We start from the raw sequence: 26,554 nt of genomic DNA on the forward strand, positions 1-26,554 counted from the left end.
TGAAGTGGTAACAGTTAATTCAAGTAAAATTAATTTCCATCATCAAACGTTTGTGTAGCAATAATTTTTCAAGCACCACTGCAATTATAGCAGAGGTAGAACCTTTACATTTTAGTAATCAAAGGGGCCTAGTATAAAGGAGCAGATAACAACAGAAAAAAGGGAAAGGAGAAAGAATATTGAGAGGAAAATAAAGAGAAAAATAAAAAAATAAGACACTTATCCAAATTATTAAAACAGATTACATCTCCCACAGGTAGCTGTTTGCCGCTAGCTCACAAAAGCCACTATATTGCTTAATATGCACAGAAGGGCAAAAATAGCCCCCATCCTTAAAACAATAAATTGGTAAACAGGATCACTTTGCTTCTTAGTAAACTACAGTAGATGCAGCTGCTTTGAAGTAGCAGAAGCAATGAAGAGGCAGTGCAGATCTCAACTGTCAGACCAAATACTTCACAGGCAACAAAGGCCTCAGATGGGCCAAACTCAACACCACTAACAGGGAAGTATCCACCTCTTGGGATACTGAAGAAAGGCATTAGAGCAGAGCCAAGAATGACAGTGAACCCTAGTAAAGAATACTTGATCATGTCATGGGCAGACATAGTTTACATGGAACAGGAGAGGAAAGGAACACTTTTTGTGGGCCATATTCTGCAGAGGAAATGCCACAATTATGCCTGCTAGTGCCTAAATCTTGTTTTGGCCACAGGATAATATGTGGGGAAGACAACAGCAACAAGTCTTGGGGGAAATTCTTTAGGTAAACATTCAGCGAGACCAAGGCTATGCAACTCATGTGCAGCCTTCAATCATGTTTGCACCTGCTTGTTGTTAAAGTAAACAGCACCAGGACATCAGAGGCTTAAGAAGCCCAAGTTCATCCTTTCTTCTTCATTGTACTCAGCCACATTTTTCCGTTTTGCTTGCCTTCTGCTGGAGTGTAAACATAATTTTGAGCCATGAGGAGATCCGCCTTTGTTCATGGCAGGGCCCAGAGGCTGCACTGAGGTAGCTTTGGGAGATGCTCCAAAGTTGCAATCTATAGTGGAAGTAGGGCTGGTACTGTTGACAGAGGAATAGCCAGAGCTGGCTTCAGTGGTGCCCTTTGGTTGGCAGTGGTGCATTAGCCATCCCTTCCCAGCACCTGGTGGGTCATAGTTATTTAGGTCATATGTAGATCCCTCTTTGGCAATGCTCTCTTCATCACTGGATTCTTCACAACAGCCATAGCAGTGTTCTTCAAGGCCCGTACAGACCACAGTTACATCCAGAACTCCACTTGGAGCTGTAACTATACAGAAAAGTTGGTTGAATAAACCCTACTGAAAAAAATAAAGACTAATCTTTGTAGTGTTCTTTAAGTGCCCACTTTTTGTGCTTTAATTTTGTCAAAGTTTACCCTCTTACAGTAAAATACTAATGTTTAGCTTTGATAAAACAAAACAGTACCCCATTCTACCTTTCTTTGATCAATTCATACAATCAAAATAATTTGGAGGCAATTCTACCACCACCCTCTGTACCAATGCAGGTAAAGGTTGCATATCCAACTGTTCCCCTCAAACACACACCCCTAAAAAAGACTCTTCTCACACATGAGATTAGCTTAGTGGAGCTAAACACTTTTCAACCAATATGCCAGTTTTCTATGTCGAGCAAGGTTTTGTTTCTGAAGCGAAGCATTCAAACATTCAATCTGAAGTATTACTATTCCACTGCTTGATTGTGTGCCCTAAATTCAACCCCCACCCACCCCAAATGCCAGATGGCAACACCCCCAAATGACACGCCGCCCCCAAAAAAACCTTACCATCTCCCTCTTTCTCTCCTTCACTTTCTTGATCTCCTTCATAACCAGAGCAAGAATCCAAGCTCCAGTCCAGGAAGTTGTCTAGAAGGCTCTCCTCCTGGTTGGACAGTTCAGCTGTTGGTGTCGTTACAAAGCTTCCCCTGTCTTCCTGGATGCTGTCTTCTCTTCTCCTGTGGAAAGAATATCTATGACCATTAATAAAATACTGTCAAAAGGGGGAGAGAAAATGGGGCCTTGGATCAGCTTTTCCACACTCAGTGCTCAAAGGTGAGTGTTATGCTACCCTACTTCTTTTCAAGCAATCATAAAACCATTCCACTCGTTTTCATTAAGCACAACCAAGCCTAGTCTAATAGTAAACAAAACCACCACCGCCCATTTTGAGCACTATCTATAGCCAGCTAGTTATTTGACATATGGAACCTTTTCTTGGCTGGACCTGGAAAGCTAGGAAGCTTCCATTTTCAACTGTTTGCTGAGCTGCCCAGCACTGAGGCTTGCAAGAAGGCAGTACAGTTAACACAGTGGTAGATCACGTGCTTTGGAAGGCAACTCTAGGAAGGGCTGAAAAAAGCCCCTTGGCTGTAACTCCCAGAGGAGCTTCTGCCAGTCAGTGTAGTTATATTGAATTCGGTGGAGCTGGAATCCAGCAACATCTGGAGGGCCACATGCTCTCCACCCAACAGATGAGCAAAACAAAATAGCATCTGAGTTCCATGCTGGGGTGGTAGAAGCCAATACTCCAGTTTGCCAGAGGACTTGTCTAGTAGTCAGTGAATACCCCATCCCATCCAGGTAAAACAGAGGGACCAGACTCGCCTTTTAGTTCTTTTTCCCGATGGAGAAGTGAGAAATGTTTCCACTGTGTTCATGTACAAGGAGTCGGGCTCTGGATCTTCATGTTTCACTCCTAGCAGCGAGCAGAGCTGGCTGTAATTCATCACCTAAGACAAGTGAGCTCAGTGAGACAGCATAGCCACAGTCACACATGCTCTTAGTAGTTTTCTGGATTTTGCCCCAGTCACCCTCCCCAACAAAATAAAGTACTAGTTACAAGTGCAAACTTGCACATCTTTACTTGAAAGTAAAACCATTGAGCTCAACTGTGCTTAGTTCACACAAATATGGATAGGACTGAGGCTATAATAAGTTCAACAAGAGGTTTTGTGGATGGAAATTGGCACGGGCTACTTTTAATCAGCAAGTCTGCAAGTTAAGGGCAGGTTTCCAATGAAACTACTTTGGATCAGGTCTGTAAAAGGAAAATATTAAAAAAATGGCATTGCCTTTTATTGGTGAATGGTAGTTTTTATTAAGTTCTTAAATATTAAGATGGCTTACTAAAGGAAATGTAAAGTTATTTATCATTACGTGGACATCCCGTTTTTCCTCCAAGGAAAAGATATACAGTTCTCTTCCCATTTTATTCCTCACAACAATCCTGTGGTGTAGGTTAGTCTGCCAGTCAGTGACTGGCCTATAGTCACCCAGTGAGTTTCATAGCTTGAATGGAGATCAGAACACTTGTAATCTAATACTTTATCTACACTAATATAGAGGTTCTAGAAACTTGCAGATTAACTATATTTTTAAATAGTTATGAACCCAACGATCAGCCACCAATAATACACCATTGTAATTCTCCAGTATCTCCAGGGCCCCAGCACAGCATAACTCCAAGGACCCCAGAGGCATTGTGGGAGTATTAAAACAGTGGCTGTCAGTAAAAGTGCTTTGCTTGCTGCATATAATGGCTCCCAACCAGAGCAGGGTTTTTTCCCCTACTTCCCTGTCTGGCAAGAAGCAACTTCTCCATTTCTGTTTTGGTAATGGGAAGTGATGGGAAGAATATTTTCCAGTGATTTTTCCATGGGGGGGGGGGGAATGAATAAATGGATGCTAACTACAAACACAGTATTAGGGAAAGCTTGCCAGCTTAATCATTTTTAACTTTGCCTGCTAAATGCTAGTAAAATAAGCATGCTGAACTAGATCACTCGCTAGCACATCAGAAAGTTTTCCAATGCAGACTGAAAATTTTTCAACACAAATTTGCATAGAACATTTCCCCAGAAGATCTGCTTTGTCACCAAGGGGTTCCACTCTAGAAGGTGGGCAGCCTATGACTCCACCAGACTTGGTGCTACCCATCCAACACATTTTACTGTGCTCCATTTCCTTATAGATTTACAGTAAAGGTAAAGGGACCCCTGACCGTTAGGTCCAGTCGCGGATGACTCTGGGGTTGCGGCGCATATCTCGCTTTACTGGCTGAGGAAGCCAGTGTACAGCTTCCGGGTCATGTGGCCAGCATGACTAAACCACTTCTAGCAAACCAAAGCAGTGCACGGAAACGCCTTTTACCTTCCCGCTGGAGCAATACCTATTTATCTACCTGCACTTTGACGTGCTTTTGAACTGCTAGGTTGGCAGGAGCAGGGACCGAGCAATGGGAGCTCACCCCATCGCAGGGATTTGAACTGCCGACCTTCTGATTGGCCCTAGGCTCTGTGGTTTAGACCACAGTGACACCCGCATCCCGCCAGATTTACAGTAAAATCCTATAAAATGCAGTCCTGGAAAGTTCAAAAGGGCTGGCTGTTTAGGATTGCAGCCTCAGATACACCGGGACTTTCCCTTTCTCTTCCCCCTCAAAAGCAGCTAGAAGTACCTCTTCTTTGCCAATTTCCTCATAGCGCTCATCTTCAAATCGTTGTTTCACTGCAGTAAGGGACACCTGCCTATAATCTTTTGGGACATCCTCGTGGAAACTGGGAGACAGAGGGGGAGATGGTAAGTACACCCCTTATGGAGAGTCACTGGATAAATTTAACAGAACCACCAAGCATTACACAGAACCAATGGCTGCTGAAGTTTCCCTTTAGGTTGCCAAACCTGGCTTCAGACTCCAATTGTGCTACTGACAGCCTTGCTCCCAGATCACCATTTTATATTTTATTCTGTGGGCACGGAAAATAGGAAGTGTCTGCAGAGAGTTTTCCAGCACTCACATTGGCAGCGAAAAGGCTTAATCAGAGCCTATGGAGGGTAATTAGAAGAAATATCTATGGCTTTCCTTAGACAGAAAGCATTGGTTTCAGCCTGATTAGCTTTGTCATCACATCCCTGGTCTTTGATCCCCAATGTAAGTTTTCAGGACTCACCACCCTATTCCTGTCACTGTAATTTCTTTTAACTGTATTTAGCATTATTTCCAATTTTTGCAACCCACCCTGGGAGCTGCTGGTGAATAGTGGCTAATAAACAGAATGATGCAAATAATTATGATAGCAATGCTATCATTATGGGTCTGTCTGCGTGCAACATTTTCAGTCCTCTAAACCCTGGTTTTGAGCCTTGTGATTGCTTAAGCAATTAGCTACTCCCCCTTTCCTGCAAACCAGCCTGTTTTTACATCTGAGCCATCCACCTGCAGCTTGCACTTGCCCTCTACATCAGGAATACAGACCAGCTTCAGGTACTTCTAATCAGAGAGGAAATCTGGACACCTTTCTGCATGCAAAAACATGTACCTTAACCTCTGGGCCCCAGTCCCTCCCTCTTAAGTGGAAGACTAAAGTGTATGTTGTTGACACAGCTGAGGATGTGATGAGAGAGGATGCATCAGCTGGTGCAAGAGGAAACAGGTATGAGGAGTTAACCCTTTACTATCTGTTTCATTCCCTTCTTGACAAAGAACTGTACAAGCCTGCAGTAAGGAGAGTCGTTCGTATCCTATGCAAATCTAGGAGAGCAGAAGATGCTTTTGTGGCCTGGGTGGGCCAGGCTGAGGATAAAACTTTCTAAGCCCCCCACCCCAGCTGTGAACACTACACACATTTTAAGTGCCCCAAATAAAGCATACTTTTGAGCTGGCAACCAGACCAACTCATTACTTCAGATGCTGTCTGTAGGAAGTTCAAATATTATTGAAGGTGCATGTTCCAAGCATGCCAAGGAGTATTTTGCAACAGCTGGGAAGACAAAGCTATTATGGTTCCCCCCACGATGTATTGCTGCCCTGTTTTTTTACCATTTTTTGTGGATATTCAGCGCACAGGGTATCAGTTCTTCAAGGGAAAACCCTGTGGCTTCACATAACTGGCTTGTCCAAGGATGAGCTGGAGAGAGAGAGAAAAGACATGAACAAAATAGCCAAGATTGCTCACCGCTCTCTAACACAGTGTGTTATTCTCAAATGAAATTCTCAAATGAAAGCATTCAACATAGTGACAACCAGTTATGCTCCCAAGTACGCCAATGGCCGCTGCCTGAGCTCTTTGACTGAAAACTGTTCGTCCCAGATCCTAAGAAGTCACTTCCACCTCTCCAAACTGAAGCTCTCCCTGTCCTCCTTGCAATCAGTTCAACCCCTACAGCAGGAGAACCAGACAAGAGCTAAAATGGGACTATTTCGCTGGATATTGTTCCCCAAAAGGTGCCTGAATTGATTCAGCAGGAAAATGGTTACCTTGCTTGTGCAATACTTTGGCCAGCAGCAAGGCCGCTGCAGATAAACGGGCAGGAGAGTATATGCAAAGGCCTGTGTTTAAGAGTGAAAGTTCACAAATGAAGCTGTAGAGATGCACAGTTCTTCTTTCCAATGGGATTATGTTCAGCAGCACTTCCTTGTAGTCCAGAATAGTAGGTATCTTTAAAAATGTGGCAGAATAGAAGAGGTTAATGCAAACATACACATGAACTATGCAACACAGTGTACTGTTCCAGGAACACCCTCTTTGCTAAAGGTTGGCTGTTCAATGCAAACAAACAAACTTCTTATTAAAGTCACATGCATTTTATTATTTAAATTTCTATCCCATTTTTGAGGTGAGGGTTACCGAGTTTTTGTTACCAGAGTTTTGGGTACCAGAATCTGTTAGTGAATATTAGAAACTAATAAATGGTAGTATTTAGATAATATTTAGGATATGATGGGAAAATACAAGCTGCAGAACTGTGCCAGACAAATAATTCATGGTTAGCTTATGCAAACCAGAATGGCTGGACTAGCTAAGTACTGAGCCATTAAGGGACATTGGCAACACAAAAGAACTGTCCCCCGCTTCTCTCCAAAGAGTAGAATTGGCAGAGACAGAATTGGCAGGTTGGCAAGGCGATGTAGGGTGCATGCTGTCACAGAAAAATGTGTCCTTTTTGAAATCTAAAGGTGTACTGGGAACAAGAAGGAGGAAGTAGGCAGAATTCCATGCAGTGCTAGCTGGAGGAGGCTGCACTGAGACTGGTAGCCATGACTGACTGCTGCTTTCAGCCAAGCTTGCTGAAGCTAGCAGAGGGGCAATGATGTTCTACACCCCTTCCATTGAAGACAGGTATATATATATATGTGTAAAATAAACCATAAACTCGCTGCCATATCTTTATACGTTCCAAGATGTACATCAAGAGTTGAAAGTCAGCTGGAAGACAATCAGCCACCCCAGCTCAAGACTCTTGATCCCACACCATTTTATGCTAAGATAAGGGATCATTATGGACACTAACTATTCCCAAAATGTATGTCAGAGCACATCGGTGTGGGTGCAGGTACCAAAACAGATAGAAGCAAGGGAAGAATGAAAAAATAGCCAACTATTAATTATGAACTCTTAGTTCAGGAGGCCAAAGGCCTATCTAAGCAAAGCTTTCACCAGCCAGGAGAAGGCTACCAGGAAGGGGACTAAGCAGGTCTCCCTCAGAAGAGTGTTCAGGACATGGGCACAACTACTGAGAATGCTCCATTCAAGCTTGTGAGCAGACCTCAGACTTGTTCAGTCTCTCCCCTCAAATTACAGGGCAGTATGAGTGAGCTGAACGAATGGTATCTCAACCCCGCAAGATAATCTGCTTTCTAAAAGTACAGATAATCTAGCTATTCATCTTTACAACCATCAGGAATATACAGGTGAAACTCGAAAAATTAGAATATCATGGAAAAGTTCATTTCTTTCAATAATTCAACTTAAAAGGTGAAACTAATATATGAGATAGACTCATGACATGCAAAGTGAGATATGTCAACCCTTTATTTGTTATAATTGTGATGATTATGGCGTACAGCTGACGAGAACCCCAAATTAACAATTTCAACATTGGGGTTCTCATCAGCTGTACGCCATAATCATCACAATTATAACAAACAAAGGGTTGACATATCTCACTTTGCATGTCATGAGTCTATCTCATATATTAAATTCCAGTAGCTAATGAAAACAATTGCTTACATAAATGGACTTTTCCACGATATTCTAAATTTTCGAGTTTCACCTGTATCAGGTAAGAGGAAGCCAAGAGCAATACAGAATTACAAGAAGAATATCCCCTAATTTGCAAGGTAGTTAATGGAAAAGGCAAGGTAAAAAGCAGGCCAGCATCTATTTAGTCAGCATTGCAGTACTGATAATGGCAGCTAGACTATAGAGGCTCTCACCATCTCTACAAGCTTACCTTTATCTTTCCTTCCAGGGCAGAAATGATCTCCCCCATCATCCTGACAAGATCTTCATATTTGTATGTGTTGTCTGTTAACCAAACAGCTTCCCGTATTGTCAGAATCTCTTTGCTGATAAAACTGTAACAAAAGATGGATTATCACCAAGGCCCAAACACAGAGTAAGAATAGTGGATCTGTTTACTCATCCCACGCCAGACAGAATGGACAAGTCTCTTTCTGTGTGTGTACACACAACATTTAAAGAAGCAGTTAAACCGGTAGAAGCTGATCTGCTGGTCTGATTTGTAAGGTTACACTGGAGAGCATCTGGGAAACGTGAATACTTTTAATCTCAAAGCAGAAATGCAAAATACCAGCGGTGGGCATCAGCTCTGTGTGGTCTCCAAATTACAAGGCGAATCAGGGTAGTTTCTCATGTTTCTGAGTCAGATCACACTGTTGACAAGGCATGTCAAGGTGGATCAAGGATTTCCTAAGCTTTTGAGGGGCCATGTAGCCTTGGCTGCCCTAAACAACAATGACAAGTAATTGTTTCCCCCACACTGAGGAACTAAACCAAGCAGATTAAGGAAACGATCATAGCTCAAGAAAAGAGGACAGTTCTAACTTTTAATCAGTTCATTATTTTTCCAGGGCACTCCAATCAGTTAATTTGAGATCTCCACTGTATCCCCCAAAATCAGTTAGGGACAGCACCTCACCCATGACCCTTGGGGCAACAGGTGCTTGTTGGGGGTGTGACATTTTCCACACCCCAGTCTTTCCCGAGGACCCATGCTGCCCCACCTTATGGTTCCATTGTACCCATCCCCAGTGTGGTCTGCCCTGTAGGAGAACAACAGCAGCTGTCATTGTGAAACTGAGCAGGTTCCATCTATTCAGGAGTGAATAGATGGTAGAAGATGAAGTCACTTTTCCTTTGTTATTAAAAAATAATGTTTTAAAAGTGCCCTGTAGCTAGCAGGGTGGATAAAAAAAAAATCAATGATTTTTTTTAAAAAAAAATTTAATTGATTTTTCGTTTTGTTTTAAATTGGATTTTTTAAATCAGATTTTTTGAAAAAATAAAATGCTTTTGGAGGAAAAAAATCTTTCTAAAGATAGTTTTCTATTTAAGTTACATAATAGTCCAAAGGCTATTCATCAGGAAATAAGGATTTGTTTTAAGTATTTCTTGTGTGCTAAAACTCAGTCTAAGTTTAAAAAACAACAACAAAGTTTAACCACATCAGTTAACAAACATGGATACATATGCTATAATGTTATTACTTTAGTTAAATAAATTGTTGAAATTGTTAAGGAAATGATTTTTTTCTCCTTCCAATAAAGTACAGCAGAAAAGTTGTCCAAATATAAACAGTTAACTTATTAAACCTCACAATAATTCCATAATTATCTGTCTATGTATTTCTAATACTATAACCAAATCAGTAATTTGATATAACTGTAAAAACTACTCTGAAAATTTATTATTCCAAAACTGAAACCTTCATCTGGTTTTAAATATTAAGATTATACCAGCAAGAATGAGTCTTTCTGTAAAAAAAATAAAAAATGATTCAAATCAAGTCTTACTGACTAGTCATTTAAATCAATTTGATTTAAATAAAATCCACCCTGTTAGATAGTACTGCTGCAAATTTCAGAAAAACTTTTCAGATCATAATTTTGTCCTGTAGGCACAGTCCTCATTATGAAGAGCCCAGCCATCACTACTGCTAATAGTCAAGTTACTCACCGTGTACAAATAACCATGCAAGCAATCCCCAAAAGCTGAAGACAAGCCCGGGATACAGGTCTTATTTTCAAGTACCGGTCCACACACCCTACTGTCATATGGAGACAGAGGCTTGAGAAATCCTTCATGGTGGCCACTTCTACCAGCCAGTCAATCAGAATGTATCTAAACAACAGGAGCAGCTATTTAAAAGCAAGCAGACTATAGCTACACTATCAACTTCATTCAACTACAACTACATATGTGAGTTGCTGTTCCTCCAAAAGGAGCTGGGGAGCAACATATGACAGAAGAGAAAACAAGACAAAAGATGAATAAAAGACATGCAAATAACCAGAAATAACTAGGATATAGCACAATGTTCTTTCATTACAAATAATTGTAACTAAAAATAGAACATGCTGGGATCCTCGATTGAAGCCACATTTTAATGCAATACTAAGAAGAGAATGAAGCACATCCATATTAAGACTTGGAGCAGTTTTTTTACAGGCCAGTAAGTTTTCAATCAAATCTATGAGTGCTTTTTGCCATTTAGAGTGTTTGGGGGGGACTTCCGGCGGCGACGCCATCGCCGGGTGGTCGAAGGCTGCTTCGGGTCTGAAGCGCCTTGTCCATCCCGGGGGTTAGGAGCCGCGCTACCGCAGCGCGCGGCTCCGGTTGGGGTGCGGGAAGAGCGTCCCGCACCCTGGGCTCCCCGGCTGCGCCCGCGGAGGCTCCGAACCCTTCCCCTGCCCCCCTGTAAAGGGGGAGTGGGGGTGAAGGGACAACGGAGCCGGGCTTACGGGGATATGCCCCAACCGGGATGCAAATGCGGCGGCAAAGCCCGCGGTGAGCGTCTAAGTTCTACCTGTGAAGAATGGAGCTAAAGGAACCCGGTGGTCGTGAGTAAATAATCTTGGCAGAAATCGTGTTTTTGGAACGATCCGGGGGGAAGGAGAAAGGCAGCCTGCCTCCCTCCCTTCGAGCCTAAGAAATTAACCAATTTGAGGGATTGCTGCCACAGAACTGGTTATAAAGTATCTAAAATCGATACATGAGACTGGCAAACTTTTTTCTTGGGAAGCTAACTAGCGGAAAATATCTCTATTTAAAGTTGCGGTGTTTGCGCTCCAGCTTAGGAAAATGGCGACGAACAAAGAGACAGGAGAAGAAATATGATACCCACTTCCTCCTCCTCTGCCAGTATGCTGGGTTTCGTCCTTGAACTGGTATTGAACTCTGGACTAACAGATGAACAAAGGCTCACTGCCTTGAAGGTGGAACTAATTTACAGAAAAGTTAAAGTCTTGTGTGGGGGTCTGAAATGGAACCAACTGCCCACAGAGGAGGCTAACAAAACTTTTGACACGTTGGAAGAAAATCTTGTCAAAGAGCTGAGAGGATGGATGGAAAGATGGGAAGAAATGAATGAGCTACTTCGGAGAAGAAATTCGCTTGTTGGGGGTGGCAGTCCCAAGGCGATGTCAAGATTTGCTATATCCAGTCCCCGAGGTGTGAGCTCGGGGGCCAGGGACAGAGAATTAAGGTATTTACAAGAAGAAAAGGAATGCTACAAAGAACCGGAGAAGCTGAGAGAGGGAGAGTTGGATACCTCGGAGCTCGTGGCAAGGAGAGCTTTGGACTGTGCCTGGATCTGTGGACGTTGGGAGAGGGAAGTTGCATGGAAGTTCAGTGCTGATGCCATCAGGAGAAGAAGAATGGACAGAGGGGGTGTGGGGTGAAGTATTAAGTAAAATCTAAAGCAATCTGTTATGGTATTTTGAAATTGGAGGGTGAACACTGTCAACAATAGTTTGTTTTATTATTTGTTTGAACATGAAAAGAGATATTTCAAGTTTTTATGTTATTAGCAGCAGTTCAAAGGATAGAAGAGATAGATTTGATGAGGACGATTTGTGAGGATTGATGAGGATGTAGTATAAATAAAGTCAATTTAAGTGGTTTAAGTTTATAGATTAAGACGATTAAGATTAAGATGAAGATTAAGATGAATGTTTTACTTTATATATATAATTAAGTTTAATTTTTTAAATGAAGAGGTTAAAAAGTAGATTATGGATATAAACTCGAAGGTGAAAAGGCAGGGGAAGTCAACTGTCAAGATTGGAAAAAGAAATTTTTTTTTTGAGATGTCTAATTAAGAAGAAAAATCATGGCAATTTTTGTAATAGATGTGTAATTGTATTTGTTTTGTATGTGTATAAATGTAGGTGTGGTTAAGGTTGTATGTTGTTATAAGTAAAAATGTCAATAAATTCTTATAAAAAAAAAAAAATAGAGTGTTTGCGGGGGGGGGGCTGGGGAACAATACCAGATTGGCATGGTCCAAACCGCCACTAACTGGCAAGCTTAAATGCTATATCATAAATAATTCTCTTTCAAAAGCAGATCACTGAAGCTCAGGTATGGGGAACCACTGGCACCATAGATGTTGCTCAACTACAACTCCAGCAAGCATGGCTAATGGCGAGGGATGTTGGGAGTTGTTCAGCAATATCTGGAGGGTCAGAGGTTCCCCACACCCACTCTAGCTAATAGTTGATGTAAGCACATTAAAGTAGTAGGCAGAAATAATGGGAGGGGGAGATAGCTTACGGCTTTCCTTCCACTGAGTATAACACATAGTTGAACCAGACAGAAGTAAACTCAGCTCCTGAGCAGTTTAAAATATATTTCAATATCTACTATTTCCAAAAAGAAAATCCACCCTGTAGCAACCTAGCATTCTGTGCAGCATGCTATGGAGAACTATAATAGACACGCATCTGGCAAGAACAACTTAGCAAGCAGCCTTTTCTGCTTCAGCAAACAATTCCCTCCTTCCTTCAAGCCACCCAGCCTGTCCTATGACTCTACCTCATTGTCTCGTTCATTCCCTTCTGAACAGTGAAGATGCTCTGCTTGCTGAGAGGGAGGGAGGCCTGGAAGAGCTGAGACACCATCTCATTGGAGGCTTTTGTTTCCAGCCCTAGTTGGTTTCCATTCCCACAAGCTTTGGCTAGAGCAATCTGTGTAACAGAGATAAAAAGAACACAAATCAAGAGGGAAAATTACTCATCTCCGGAAAGCAAGAACTAGAAAGAACTTGTTCTGCTTTTTCTGAGACACCAATAATTCAAGTAATAGTTGATGCATTTGGTGTATTTTAATGAGACCATCTTCAATATTTCGGGGAAAGCAGGGCTGGGGACAATAACTTGTCCTAAGGGGACCCACAATAACTAATAAAGCCTGCTTTGGTTCTTCCATTCATTCTGCCATCTGCAGGCACCATTTTTAAAAAGTACACAATATAACATCACTACAAGCACCATGGGAAATTAAAATAGCATAAAACTTCTCCCACCCAGCCAATGGTGCCAGGTAAGCTCATTGGCTAGGGATCCCACTAAGCAGCAACATGCCACAGGGACAATCACATCTCGAATCAGCCCTGAGGGGGAAAGGGTTTTAAGTAAAGTGTGGCCACATTAGAATCAGCATTAACTGTTCATAACGAAACTAAATTATGGGACCACCTGAACCTCAAGTGCTGCCTGAACCCTTATATCCCAACTGGATCACAGAGGTCATCTGCAGGAGTGTTATTCCCCAAGTTGGCGAGACTCGTGTGACAGCAAATAAGAAACAGAGCATTTAGTATTATCAACCCAGGATTGTGGAATACTCTGTCAAGAGGGATTCAGCAGGTACCTTTTGCTTCAACAGTGAAAGTGGAAAAAAACAAAGATTCAGGAGTGACAGTCTTACCTGGGCTTCCCAAGAGCCCTTGGCTGCATAATCCCTGAGTTTCCTGAGACTTTGAAGGTATCTACCAGGGTCTGACATCTATAAGGAGGAATGGAAGCAAAGTAAGATACTGCATACTTTGTGTTATTAACAAACTATCTTCCCTTTCGTACTTCCTATACAGTGGTACCTCAGTTTTCAAACATCTTCGTTGACGAATGTTTCGGTTTCCGAACACCGTAAACCCAGAAGCTAAATGCTTCGATTTCCGAACACGCCTCAGAAGTCGAACATGCCATGCGACTTCCGTATTGAGGCTTCTGTACTGAGTTTTCTGTTTTCAAATATTTTGGAACTCAAACAGTCTTCTGGAATGGATTACGTTCAAAAACTGAGGTACCACTGTACTTGCAAATTTGAGGACTGCTGTTCAGAATTAAACTGGGACTCCCAAAGACACACACCACTTTCTCAGCACTTATACAGTATTTACTTGGAAGATAGACTATGATTATGCACTTTTATTCTATCAAGGTCATCATCATGCTCAGCCACCCACAAAAGTACACATCAGCTCTTGAAAGGAGAGTTCTTCCAAGCACCCAACAACATCCAAATCCATACACCAAGCCATGCTACTGCCTTCATTCCACTCTTCTCAACATCAGCTGTTTGAGTACTGGTAGTTTTTTGTCTCCTACTAGAAGCTATAAGACAACCATCTTTTGCCTGGCTCTTCAAGCCGTTTTTACCTGCCAGTATGATATTAGTGTCAGATATACTCACAGAAGCTTTTCTGTTATTTTCCCAGAGGAGGTAGGCGCTGTGCAAGCATCCCTGCTTCGATGAGTTCTCAAACATTTCAAGAGCTTCTTTTCTTTTCTCTTCATCCTGTGAATAAGGGTGACATTTATTTATCCCCAACTGTTCAGTTACACCTGCACACAAAGCCACCAAGACCCGGTGTTCGCTATAATGGTCTCAGCTGCAAGCCCCTCCAAGGTTTAATTATTCCAATAACTGAGAAGCCTACAGTTCAGGGGAAACTGAAGCCTAAATAGTTTGGTGAGCAGCATGCAAGGAAATCCAAGAAGCCCCTGCTTATCCAAGAAGCCCCTGCTTCCTGCCTTCCAAACCATTGTGCAAGCTTTAACTCAATAGTGTGATCCTATACATGCCTGCTTAGAAGTCTCATTGAGTCCCAGGCAAGTGGGTTTAAGATTGTAGCCTCAGAAGCATAAAAGAAGAGAAAAATTTATGTTTAGAGACTGTGCAAGATTGTCTCTCCTTATAATCTGTGCAAGTGTTTCATATCTGTAGAAAAGATATCTAAAAACCCTCAGCCTAGAACCAGACAAAATTAGTTGTTCTAATCTTTCATATTTGATTTTATTAAGCGTAAACATAACGTGGTTTGGTATATCATGATCCAACACTTTCATTTCCGGCTCATAGTCCATTTATATCCCACCACCACCACACCCACTGTCCGCCTAAAATGACAAAAACAAATATCAGTTTACAAAGAAAACAAACTTAACCAGTCAAAACCGTTTAAAAATAAGATACAGATTCAACTGGCTACAGCAATCAACAGTCACTCTGTTAACATTGCTTGAGTAGTTGCAAATACAAAGTCCCACAATAGATTTGGCAAATTTGGCATGGTAGGACAGTCACAATGGGGGGGTGGGGGGGACTTACCTCAAAGAGATTTAGAACTTTAGCTAGGCAATACAGAATTGATCCTCTCTGAGCCTAAAAGAAATGGAGAAGGGCATATTCGTTATAAAGAGAAGCCAAGTGGCAAGCATCATCAAAGTTGTCCTACATAAGTTTTCCTTTGGACTTCCAAAGGCTGGTGGATCCCCGAACTCATCACTTTTGTAACATAACAACATGAGACATTTTACCTACCAGATCGCCTTACCCCAACATGTGCCCACTCAACCATTTGATTGGTGGAACGGGCACCACTACAGGTGCTACATCATACCCATCCCATATTTGTAAGAAATATATCATTAAGGGTGGCAGCACTTGCACTTGGGAACTCCCTGCCTATTGAAATCAAGCAGGTGCCTTCAATGTACTCTTTTCAGTGCCTGCTAAAAACATTCTTTTTTATACAAGCCTACCCAAATACTTAGAAAGTTAAGGTAATTTTGATTTGTTTAAGCATTTTGACTTTTGTATGTTTTTAAGTATGGTTGTAATTTTTAATTTTTTTATCTTTTTGCAAACCGCTTGGAGGCTGTTTTTATTTTTACAAACAAGTGGTGTATAAATTTCATGGAATAAATAAATAAATAATCCAGAAATACACTTAAGTCAAGGAGCTATTTTGCAGAATAAAGCAACAATGTTTGCAGTAAGTTACCTGAACTAGCGGGAGGGAGCAAAAAGCAAGCAGGTTTTCCCCTTACTAATTCCTACTCTTTTAGTAACTCACTTGTTGGTGAAGCAGATCACTTCCTTTCAGGTTTTACTTCCTTCCTCCTTCTTCAGTTCACTCAGTGTGAGCTACCATGTGGTAGCATTACCTTCTTGGCTCCATATCAGCTACATACAAAACGTATACTTAGAATGGCTTTGTTTGCCATGAGTAATAAACCTTGAGTTTTATTTATCCTTTCAACCAGCAGTCTTACCAGACTATTTCTGAACACCATTGCAATATGTTCACCAAACTCCCAACATTGCTGAAGGGGAACAGCATGCCTGCTCAGGGAGCGCTTAGGATCAGTTCTTAAGAAGTTCTAATGCAGAGTCTGAGCAACTCAAAGAAAATTGGAAGGAGGGGGCGAGGCCCCTCATGTCATCAGTGGGGTGCCTAACCTTCATTAAGAGGAAACTATTAATTGGCTCAGGAAAGAAAGAGGAACTGCAGGACCAGGGGGGAATTTGGAGATGCAGCAACTGGGGCATGTTCATGGTTCATGGGTAGGAAGAACTAGTGTTTAAGGATGCAATCATATACACACTTATCTGGGAGTTAGCCTCACTAAAATCTACATTTCTTGTTTCTCCAAGTAGATTTATATAGGATTACACTGCAAGTTAGTTTGCTTTGTTTCTGCTACCAATGGAAAGTGGGGACCAACTATGAATATCTTCCTGATATTTGAACTGAGCCCCATCTAGGCTTTACAGATTTTCAGGGGCCATTCTCATAGTGGCCAGAAATATGACTTTAAAAAAAGGAAATATTATTCCCAGAATGCTCTGTTGTATGGCTTGCAAACTCCACCCCCTACCCTCAAAGTAAGCACTCAGGAAAATTAAGATACAGTACAGTACAGGGACGCGGGTGGTGCTGTGGGTTAAACCACAGAGCCTAGGGCTTGCCAATCAGAAGGTTGGCGGTTCGAATCCCCGTGACGGGGTGAGCTCCCGTTGCTCGGTCCCAGCTCCTGCCCACCTAGCAGTTTGAAAGCACGTCAAAGTGCAAGTAGATAAATAGGTGTCGCTCCAGCGGGAAGGTAAACGGCTTTTCCGTGCGCTGCTCTGGTTCGCCAGAACCGGCTTAGTCATGCTGGCCACATGACCCGGAAGCTGTACAGTAACACGAGAGGAGCGCCGCAACCCCAGAGTCAGACACAACTGGACCTAATGGTCAGGGGTCCCTTTACCCTTTACCTTTACTGTGTCTTTGGCTAGATAGAATGACTAATCCTTCCCTCTGCAACAGAAGCTTAAGTCTAAGGTAAGTTTTGGGTGAAGGAGATATCTAAGTCTGAAAGCTACAAAATAAGCCAGTTTACTTTTTGCTGCTGACACTCTGCTTTGAGGCTCTCGTAGACCACAGCTTTACAACAGCTTCCACTCAGAGACCAAGGTGGGCGAATGAAAAGCCAAACAAATGGGGCTGCGAAGGTGTTCAGACGTTCCGCCAGGCTGAAGAAGCGAGATGCTTTTAACCCATTCACTTCTGCACGACCCTCATCAGAGACTGATACTGAAGAAGTAGAAAGGGAAACAGTTGTCTTGAAACATGAATTGTAGCAAAGGTTGGTTCTCTATACCACTACTCCTGTCGCTATGCAAGCTGAAATTTTGGCGGTAAATGTTGGAAGACCTGATCCTTTCTTTGCAAACCTTTCTCTACCTGGCCTGGGAAGGCATAATCTGACTGACTCCAGGTACAAACGCTGAGACTGCTAAATAGACTTTTGGGCTGGGTGTTTTGTTGTGGTGGGGCTGTTTTGTATCTTTACGTTGGACTAACACACCATGCAAACAGGCAATGTCAAAATGGAAAGAGAGGCACCTATTCAAGTGTTGCTGCCATTCAGAAGATAAGAAGAGCCCTTGTGGATCAGGTCAATGGCCCATCACGGCCAGAAGCCTCCTCACACTACTGTACAGCAAACCAGATGCCTATGGAAAGCCCCAAAGCAGGAGCCGAGTGGAACAGCACTACTCTGCCCACCCTGTTCCCAGCAACTGGTATTCAGAGACACAATGCCTCCAACAATGGAGGGAGAACATAGCCGTCAGGGCTAGTAGCCTTCAATAGCCTTGGCCTCCATGAATTTCTCTCTCCGCTTTTAAACCATCCAAGCTGGTGGCCATAAATTGTTGTATAAGTCCAAACAACTCTTAGCAAACACGTTACAGAAAGGGAAAGTCCCCTTGATACGAAAATTGCAAGACCAGCATTTAGGACTATATATAGCCAAGTCTACAGAACCCTACTGCCAACTTCTTATCCTCTAGCTTATTGTTGGGGAACCTGCGGTCCTCCAGATGCTGGATTCCAATTCGCATCATTAGCAACTGGGGGTGGGGCGCCGCATAGGTTTTCCCTCCCTGCCGCAGTTACACCATACTCCAATATTTTCCATGTAAGCATTTCCGCGTATACCCATGACTTACAGCCTTCATTGTAGAGGTAGGCAATGCCCAGCTTCACGGCAGATTCAAAGTTACCCTTTTCTGCAGCCCTGCACAAATATAGAGAGTTTTATTGTGGGGGGGGGGGGAGGAAATACAGGTTTCTGAAAATTCCAGATTTTACCAAACACAGAGAGCTTAGATTCAGTTCAGAAATTGGTGATACAATTGCCACTGGTTGCTAAATAACCTTCCTGAGAATGCATTCTATGTGCCAACCTCTGTTCTACGCCTAACAAAGACAGCGAGTTTCTTTCAGTTAAACCTGGTGAGAGATCTGAGTAACTGCTGGATTTATGTTTTGAAAGACAGGGATTACCCATTGCTTCTTTGACCCAGAATCGTATGTGTCCATCTGAGACCAGTAGCACGTGGCAGAGACCAGTCAAGTCTGCCACCTATATTTTGATACATACCTTCTGTCTACAACATCCAGCTAAGTATCTGTTCTCAGTCTCCCCCTCCTTTGTGTTAACATCAAGGTTGATCACTATTTTATGACATTTTGGTTGGTCCTAATAAAGATGCTGTCCAACTGTGGTTTTGGATTTATCCTCCATGTGGCCCCAACACAGCTTCCTTTGATTTGTATGGATGTGAACTGACATCCAACCTGCAACACATCACCACTGTCCATTAGACAAAGGAGGGCAGATTTTAGTATGGCTGCACTCTCCATCTTTCCTCATTGTAAACTCAAAATACAGGTAGAAAGATAAGACCTTCTGCAGTAAGAGGATGATACCCCCAGCCTCCAATTAAACAACACGAAGGCACTAGATATTTACTGTATTTATACTGCAAAGAGATGGATGCAGTGTCTTTTGTCTTAGACACTCAAAGAACAAATGGATTCTACCCACTGTAAGGGGGGGGGGGAATCCCTCTATCTCCGAAGACAATAGTACAGTACATATTTTACCAGAGTATCCTAGACAATGGATTAATTCACTTTTGTATCATGGACAAATGCCAATGCCCTGTTTACAGTGAAATACAATGCAGTATTTGTCCATCAAAACATAGTAGCCTCCAAAATATAGGTAGGCAAGAAGTTCCACACAGAGGGTGCCACTCCTTGGGTCCTTTTCTTGCATTACTCCAGCAGTTTACGAAAAAAGATTAGCTAAATTATCTGCATTTTCCAGAGAAAGAGATCTCAGTTTAAGGCTCTGTTTTAAAGCACAGGCAAGAAGAACACGGAGCTCTTGAATAGCACAGTTCATGGCTGAATAGTTGACCACCACCCCCTGAAAATAAGTGTCTGATCTTTGAACATCTCATTCTCCTTAATCTTGAGGTTTCTAAAATTTGTACGAGTTACCTTTCAAACATTTTCAAGTTGCTGGGAGAAGGCCACACATCTTGAAAACTTGCACAGGCCCAAACACTAGCATGGTTATCTACAAGGTACTTAAGATGAGAGTGAACCTAGAAGAGAGACAAGCAGGTAATTACAACCAAAGGGCTTCAAAATGGCCCTGCTCAGGGTTGATTAACCCAAAGTCGGCGGCACAGCATTACACTTCCCATTTTCAAGCACTGAGGTCCAAGCTAGAGATTAAATCAGGGGCTGTCAGCATGGTGCCCAATGGTACAGTGGTGCCCTTGAAGTCTTTCCCTGGCACTCCTCCCATTCACTGCCCCCTAGCTTGTTAAGTGGTGACAATGGTTACCTTTTTTCTTCCTTGAAAGGTTCATAAAACTTAAAAAGTTGGAAGAATGGCACTCTTTCCCACTTCCTCTCCCAGCTCTATGTGCTTTACAAAGCTCAGATTAATTCTACTGGATCTGACATTCACCCAGATCTCTTGGAAACTGCATACTGTCTCTGGTGATGCCGGGGAATGATATGGGGTGGGGAGAAATGACCAGAGGGTGGCACCCATGACACTCACTCAGAAATCCTAATATGCCCGTGGGTCTAAAAGGGCTGGTGCCCCCTGTGTGAAATGCATGCAATAAAGTGTGCTTTTCTTTTCTGTAAAGGAGAAGCTGGGTGGCACACAATCAGGACTGTGGCATGTAGGGAGGGGGAATCAAACCTCCTCTATGCAATGCTGTGGGCAAATATTGCTCCCTCGTTCCAACTCTGTTACCGTACTTCCTGTGAAGGGTGAGCTGTTAACCATATTCCCATAGGACCCTCGCCACCAAACAAGCATTAACAGTATGAACTAATTTAGCCTTGAAAGCTGAAGAAGCTTCAGCTTCTAGAAAACTATTACATCACTCCAGAGCCCCAACAGATGTAAAAATCCTAATATGAGGACTCAATTTTGCTGTGACTCCAAAAGACAGAACAATCCACAAGAGACTTTAAATTTGGTTCAGAAAATTGACTTGGGGAACATGTAGATACCCAAGTGTCGGGATAACAGGTGGCCAGATCATATAACACTGATAGTGTACCAACTACACTGGCTGTCAGTGGGTTTCTTAAAACCAACTTAAAGGGCTCATTTTAATGGTTAAAAGCCCCGAACGGCTTGGGTCCACGTTATCTGGAACAACCTCCACCCACACTAGTCAGCTTGTAGAAAGAGAACAGGAGGAAAAGCTTTACTCCAACTCCCATCAGCTTCAGCCAGCATGGCCAATGGTCTGGACTGATGAGAGTTGTAGTCCAACAATATCTGGAGATCCTCAGGCTTCCCCAGCCCCAGGCTGAACATTTACAATTCATTTTTCCTGGCTTTTAATGATTTTATTGTTAGACAGCATTATATTTTAATCACATGCTGCCTTGGGAGGATTCTGTAAAGCTATGCTAAATAAACTTACAGCTCGGAGGGAAAGGATGTCTTCAGCAGGCAGCCCCTTAAGAACATGAAAGAGAACATCTTCCGGGAGGCACAACAGCGTCAGGACTCTGGGTCTCTTCCTCATTCTTCGCTTTGAAGGGACAGAGAAGCACCTGGAGCACCTGCAGTGGGTCACTAAAGCAAGCGCAAGGTATTTCATCAGACAAGAGGTGCAAACATAGAGGCATGCATCGGAATAAAAATCAGCACGTCTGTGGTTGACAGTACATTTTGTGCTCTCCTGCAGAGAGGGAGGACAGAAAAGACCACATCGCAGCTTGTGCCACACAAGTTCATTTATGATAAACCACCCTGTGGGAAGGATGCTAAATGGCTCTTTATATACAGTACCAATATTGTTTGTTGCTTGTTTTAATAATGTAGCTTAAAGTTTGGCAAAACATTTGGGAGGATTTGTACGCGAAAACATTTTGATTTTTGTTTAATGACTTAACATTGTTTTCAGCTTTTCCAACAACAATGCTGAGCCCAAAGCTCAAAATAGCAACATTAGTATTAAAAATTACAAACACAGCAATCCTATTAAAACACAACATATAAATAATGCAAAAACCAAAAGAATCGTGTAGCAAATGATACAGCTGAGCACAAACTGATAGTGATTCAAAATATCAGAAATAGCTACTGAGCACCAGCTCTGTGTCAGTTGATGTAAGTAGTAAATGAAGGTGGGATATAAATACTGCTAATGCAACATATTTCATTGGCTCAGGTGGCTGTAGAAATGTTTAGGGTGAGTTATTAGGACAAATAAGGATCAGTATTCTTAGCCTGGGGTATCAGTAACAGGTAATCCCCAAAACTGTTCAGCTGGTGATTTGTAGAATAGATCACTCCATTCACACATGCTTAAGAATGTGCTGCACATTTATAGAACATCAACTCAAGAGAACTGCAGTGCAGGCTTACATAGGTTCACTCAGAAGTTAAGCCACATCGAGTTCAAGGGAAGTTACTCCCAGGTTTAAGTGATAGTGTGGTGTAGTGGTTAGAGTGTTGGACTAAGAACTGGGGGTCAAGGGTTCTAGTCCCCACTCAGCCATGAAGCACATTGGGTGACTTTTCTTAGCCTAACAGATCTCACAGAATTGCTGTGAGGATAAAATGGAGGAAGAACCATGCATTTGATTTCTTTAGAGCAGGGGTGCACAACCTGCAGCCCTCCAGATGTTGTTGGACTACACCTCCCATCACCTCTGATCACTGGCTATGCTGGCTGGGGCTGGTGGCAGTTGTAGTCCAGAAACATCTGGAGGGCTGCATGTTGCACACCCTTTCTTTGGAGAAAAGGTGGGTTATAAATGTAATAAATACGTACATACAGGATTGCAACTTCAAGCACCTCTTGCACCATCCCATTTAATGTTGCAGAATGTATGAATGGCACATAAAGAAAAATTGCATAATTATGCCACTGGGAGTCAAAATGTAGCACCCACCTGTAGAAGCAGAAGTGGTTACTTTGCCTGCCAAACTATCCTAATTCTGTATGAAGTTAATAGATATAAGCAAAAAATTGATTTTAAAAACTAATCCACTTTAAGGGAAGCTCTTGACAGAAGTTTCCCCTTCTTTTTGATAACAGTTTTAAGTTATTCATGTAACCAGCATAAATATCAGTACAAAAATTGATCTGTTGTTTTTTGTCTATGAAGTGTAAAAACTGCTGCCCAATTAAAATAGAATGTTGTGATTCTGACCCACAAAACACAAGAGAATTAGAACAGTTCTCTTTTAAATTGCTTTAAAAAAAACCCAGGCATTTTTCGATTACCATTTTCAGATAGAATATCCTACCCCTACACTTTTGCCTCCTAATAATAATCCTGGCTTTTAAAACTACCCATTGCTTTTGGGTCCGATGCGGGGGATCCAAGGGACCGCAACAAGAACAAAGTATTCTGCAATTGTGTTTCATTCACATGAAAAAGCCTCAAGCCAATCCCCAGCCACTGCATTCAACTCCTGCCCCACTATAGGCTCCGCTTCCTTTTTAAATCCACCCGCCCAAATTACCGGGGCGCCCTCTCCTTGAGATTTACATTAAAAAAAATATAAACCCCGGTTTCGTTTTGTTTTGGGCAAAAACAGGAGAGAAAAGTCGAGAAGGGAACCTGAACGTGCGAAAAACAAACTGCTGCCTACGCGAACTGTTGAAGCAGTTTGAAAAGTTTTTACTAGCTGAGCTAGCAAAACAGAAGCATTTGGGGACAATTCTTTCACACATGGAAGGCGAGGTTAAGATCATCAGTTAACTAGCAGTCCCCACTTTCTATTAGCCTAGATACCTTTTCATCCCATTCATTTTTATCCATCATTCCAAAATTTATGTGCCTAGGACTTCCGGTGCCTCAATAGAAAGTATGTACAGTATAAATGAAGCCAATTTCCAGACGAGTCAGACTGTTGCAACCAAAAGCCACCAAGAGTCTTGTGGTACCTTAAAGATTAACACTTTTACTGTGGCATGAACTTCCAGATTCATGAAGTGTTATCCTAAATTGGCAGGCATATATAATATACAGTACACATATATGGGACAGGGGGTGAGCTGGCCAGAACCCGGAATGAGATTTACTTGGAACTAAGCCTCACTTCCATTCTGAAGGAAATCAGCCCTGAGTGCTCACTGGAAGGACAGATCCTGAGGCTGAGGCTCCAATGCTTTGGCCACCTCATGAGAAGAGAAGACTCTCTGTTTTGACTATGGCAGACCAACACGGCTACCTACCTGTAACTACTCATTAATTATTAGTTACTAATTAGACCCCCAAACCCCAATTTACACCGGAGCAAAAATGGAGGGAACATCCAGGTTTGCTCAGTCAAATCTACGGAGCATCCCCGTTTAAAGACACCCACCCACCCATAAAGGCTACCCAGGCCTGACGCCCCGGGGATGGGCACTCACCACCCGCTTTCATTCCCGCTGCTACGCCTGTATCTTCGGGGAGCGCAGAGTAGCGCGGATCTACAGCCAAGTAGCTAATTCGTAGTAAGCGCCAATATGGCAAGTGGGAGGAGTCCCAATTAATCCCGCCCCTTCCCACTCAAACTCTAATTCCGCAAAAAGAAAGCGCCTTCCTTTCAAGCCTAAAGCCCCGCCCCCGCCTACGAACGGACTAACCAATCAGCTGTGAAAGCGCAAAACCTGACTCCGAACCACGCCCTTTTCTTTCTTTCTTTTAAATCCCCCGCTCCCCGTGCATCACGACTAGCTACCGCGCGCCCACTTTTTAAACCCATCCGGGCTTGTGATTGGATAGTGGGCGGAGCAAAGAACGTGGTTGGGCAGGGGCCGGGAAGCCGGCGTTTGCAGAGACCGCGGGATGATCATTGGAGCAGCCGCGATGCAGATTCGAATTGCGGGGCGGTTGACGGTTCGAATGCCTCGCCGTGAGTTGCGTTGGGGCGCAGGCGCAAATAGAGGAAGCGCCGCTTCGAAATGCCGCATCGGCCGCGGGCGCTACGTAAGCAGTCCTACGCCATCGTCGCAGACTCGAATAAATGCGTTGTAGCCAAGGTCGGTTATACGCATTGAAATCAGTGGACCTGAGTAAGACTTGTCCACTAATTTTCATGGATGTAACGTTGGATATAATCCATAGTTTTTGCCGCCTCACGTGATATTTAGTAAGTGTGCAGTTCTATATACACGGGGGGGGGGGGACGGGACGACGACACGACGACGACAACCCTCTGATATATAAGTATGTAAATTCCTTAACAGCTTGGGATCCGTTCACTTGTGAGATTTGCCTCAGATATGTCCACTTGATTTCTTCCAGCTGCAGAATTGGCATAGGTGCCAAGTGATATACTTTGGAACTGCCTGCATCTTGACATCAAGGAGCCCTCCCTCCTCTCTCTTTCTCTCTCTCTCTCTTGAAGGCTAATAAAAACATATTTATTTAATCAAGCCTATCCAGGCATGTAGGGACACGGGTGGCGCTGTGGGTTAAACCACTAAGCCTAGGGCTTGCTGATCCGAAAGTCGGCAGGTCAAATCCCCGTGACAGGGTAAGCTTCCATTGCTTGGTCCCTGCTCCTGCCAACCTAGCAGTTCGAAAGCACGTCAAAGTGCAAGTAGATAAATAGGTACTGCTCCAGCGGGAAGGTAAACGGCGTTTCTGTGCACTGCTCTGGTTCACCAGAAGTGGCTTAGTCATACTGGCCACATGATCCGGAAGCTGTATGCCGGCTCCCTTGGCCAGTAACGCGAGATGAGCCCCGCAACCCCAGAGTCGAACACGACTGGACCTAATGGTCAGGGGTCCCTTTACCTTTACCTATCCAGGCATGTAGAATGTTGACATGGGTTTTAATGCATTGTTTGTGTTGATGTTAAATATCTGAATGCTTTAAATAGTTTATAACTTTTTTTACTGATGATTTTGTTGTTACATCCTTTTTTGTAAGTCAAGCAATATATACACCTTCTGAAATAAATATGGCCTTAGCTTGCTACTGACAAATTAATGACAGCAAACGTTGCAGCCTTTTAATCTTTCATTGAGAAGAATAGTGTGACTGAAGGATGTTAGTTGAATAATAGGTGTGTAAAAACAAGGAGTCCTGCAGGAAAGGTGAACAAATTACGGCACAGCCTCAGAGATCTGAGTGTGGGCTGGGTTTTTGTGTGTGTGGGTTTTTGTTTTTGTTTTGCTATAGCAGACTAGCACAGCTACTGCTGTGGAAAGTAAAATGGGGTGGTACAGTGGACCTAGACAGCATCTTAAAAAGCAAAGACATCACCTTGCCGACAAAGGTCCGTATAGTTAAAGCTATGGTTTTCCCAGTAGTAATGTACGGAAGTGAGAGCTGGACCATAAAGAAGGCTGATCGCCGAAGAATTGATGCTTTTGAATTATGGTGCTGGAGGAGACTCTTGAGAGTCCCATGGACTGCAAGAAGATCAAACCTATCCATTCTTAAAGAAATCAGCCCTGAGTGCTCACTAGAAGGACAGATCCTGAAGTTGAGGCTCCAGTACTTTGGCCACCTCATGAGAAGAGAAGACTCCCTGGAAAAGACCCTGGTGTTGGGAAAGATGGAGGGCACAAGGAGAAGGGGACGACAGAGGATGAGATGGT

At 42.9% G+C, this 26,554-nt stretch overlaps 1 protein-coding gene across 3 annotated transcripts; it reads right to left on the reverse strand.

Moving 5' to 3' along the window:
• On the reverse strand, nt 1–24,500 carry CCNF (cyclin F). 3 transcript variants are annotated; one of them, XM_033166978.1, is made up of 17 exons: nt 24,373–24,500; nt 21,421–21,575; nt 19,961–20,067; nt 18,619–18,686; nt 17,505–17,698; nt 15,445–15,498; nt 14,527–14,631; nt 13,762–13,839; nt 12,868–13,019; nt 10,009–10,173; nt 8,264–8,387; nt 6,288–6,468; nt 5,850–5,937; nt 4,488–4,587; nt 2,636–2,760; nt 1,817–2,001; nt 1–1,297 (listed from the first exon to the last, which is right to left on the reverse strand). In XM_033166978.1, exons 1-17 carry the CDS (start codon nt 24,383–24,385, stop codon nt 861–863), a joined length of 2,331 nt encoding a protein of 776 aa, XP_033022869.1. In that variant the 5' UTR covers nt 24,386–24,500; the 3' UTR covers nt 1–860. The 3 variants fall into 3 exon arrangements, with proteins under 3 accessions (XP_033022869.1, XP_033022870.1, XP_033022871.1); XM_033166979.1 differs by having other exon boundaries at nt 1,817–1,986; nt 24,373–24,499; XM_033166980.1 differs by lacking the exon at nt 24,373–24,500 and adding an exon at nt 22,901–22,963.
• Between the last annotated feature and the right edge of the window lie 2,054 nt (nt 24,501–26,554).

This window comes from Lacerta agilis, chromosome 13, assembly GCF_009819535.1.
Source record: "Lacerta agilis isolate rLacAgi1 chromosome 13, rLacAgi1.pri, whole genome shotgun sequence".
Lineage (NCBI taxonomy): Eukaryota > Metazoa > Chordata > Lepidosauria > Squamata > Lacertidae > Lacerta > Lacerta agilis.

Coding starts and splice junctions, on each gene's coding strand:
- CCNF (XM_033166978.1), bottom strand. Junction 20,068..21,420: donor ACATCCTTTCCCTCCGAGCT/GTAAGTTTATTT, acceptor TCTCTCTTCTAG/GTTCACTCTCATCTTAAGTA. Junction 4,588..5,849: donor CTGAATATCCACAAAAAATG/GTAAAAAAACAG, acceptor TCTGTCTCCCAG/TTTCCACGAGGATGTCCCAA.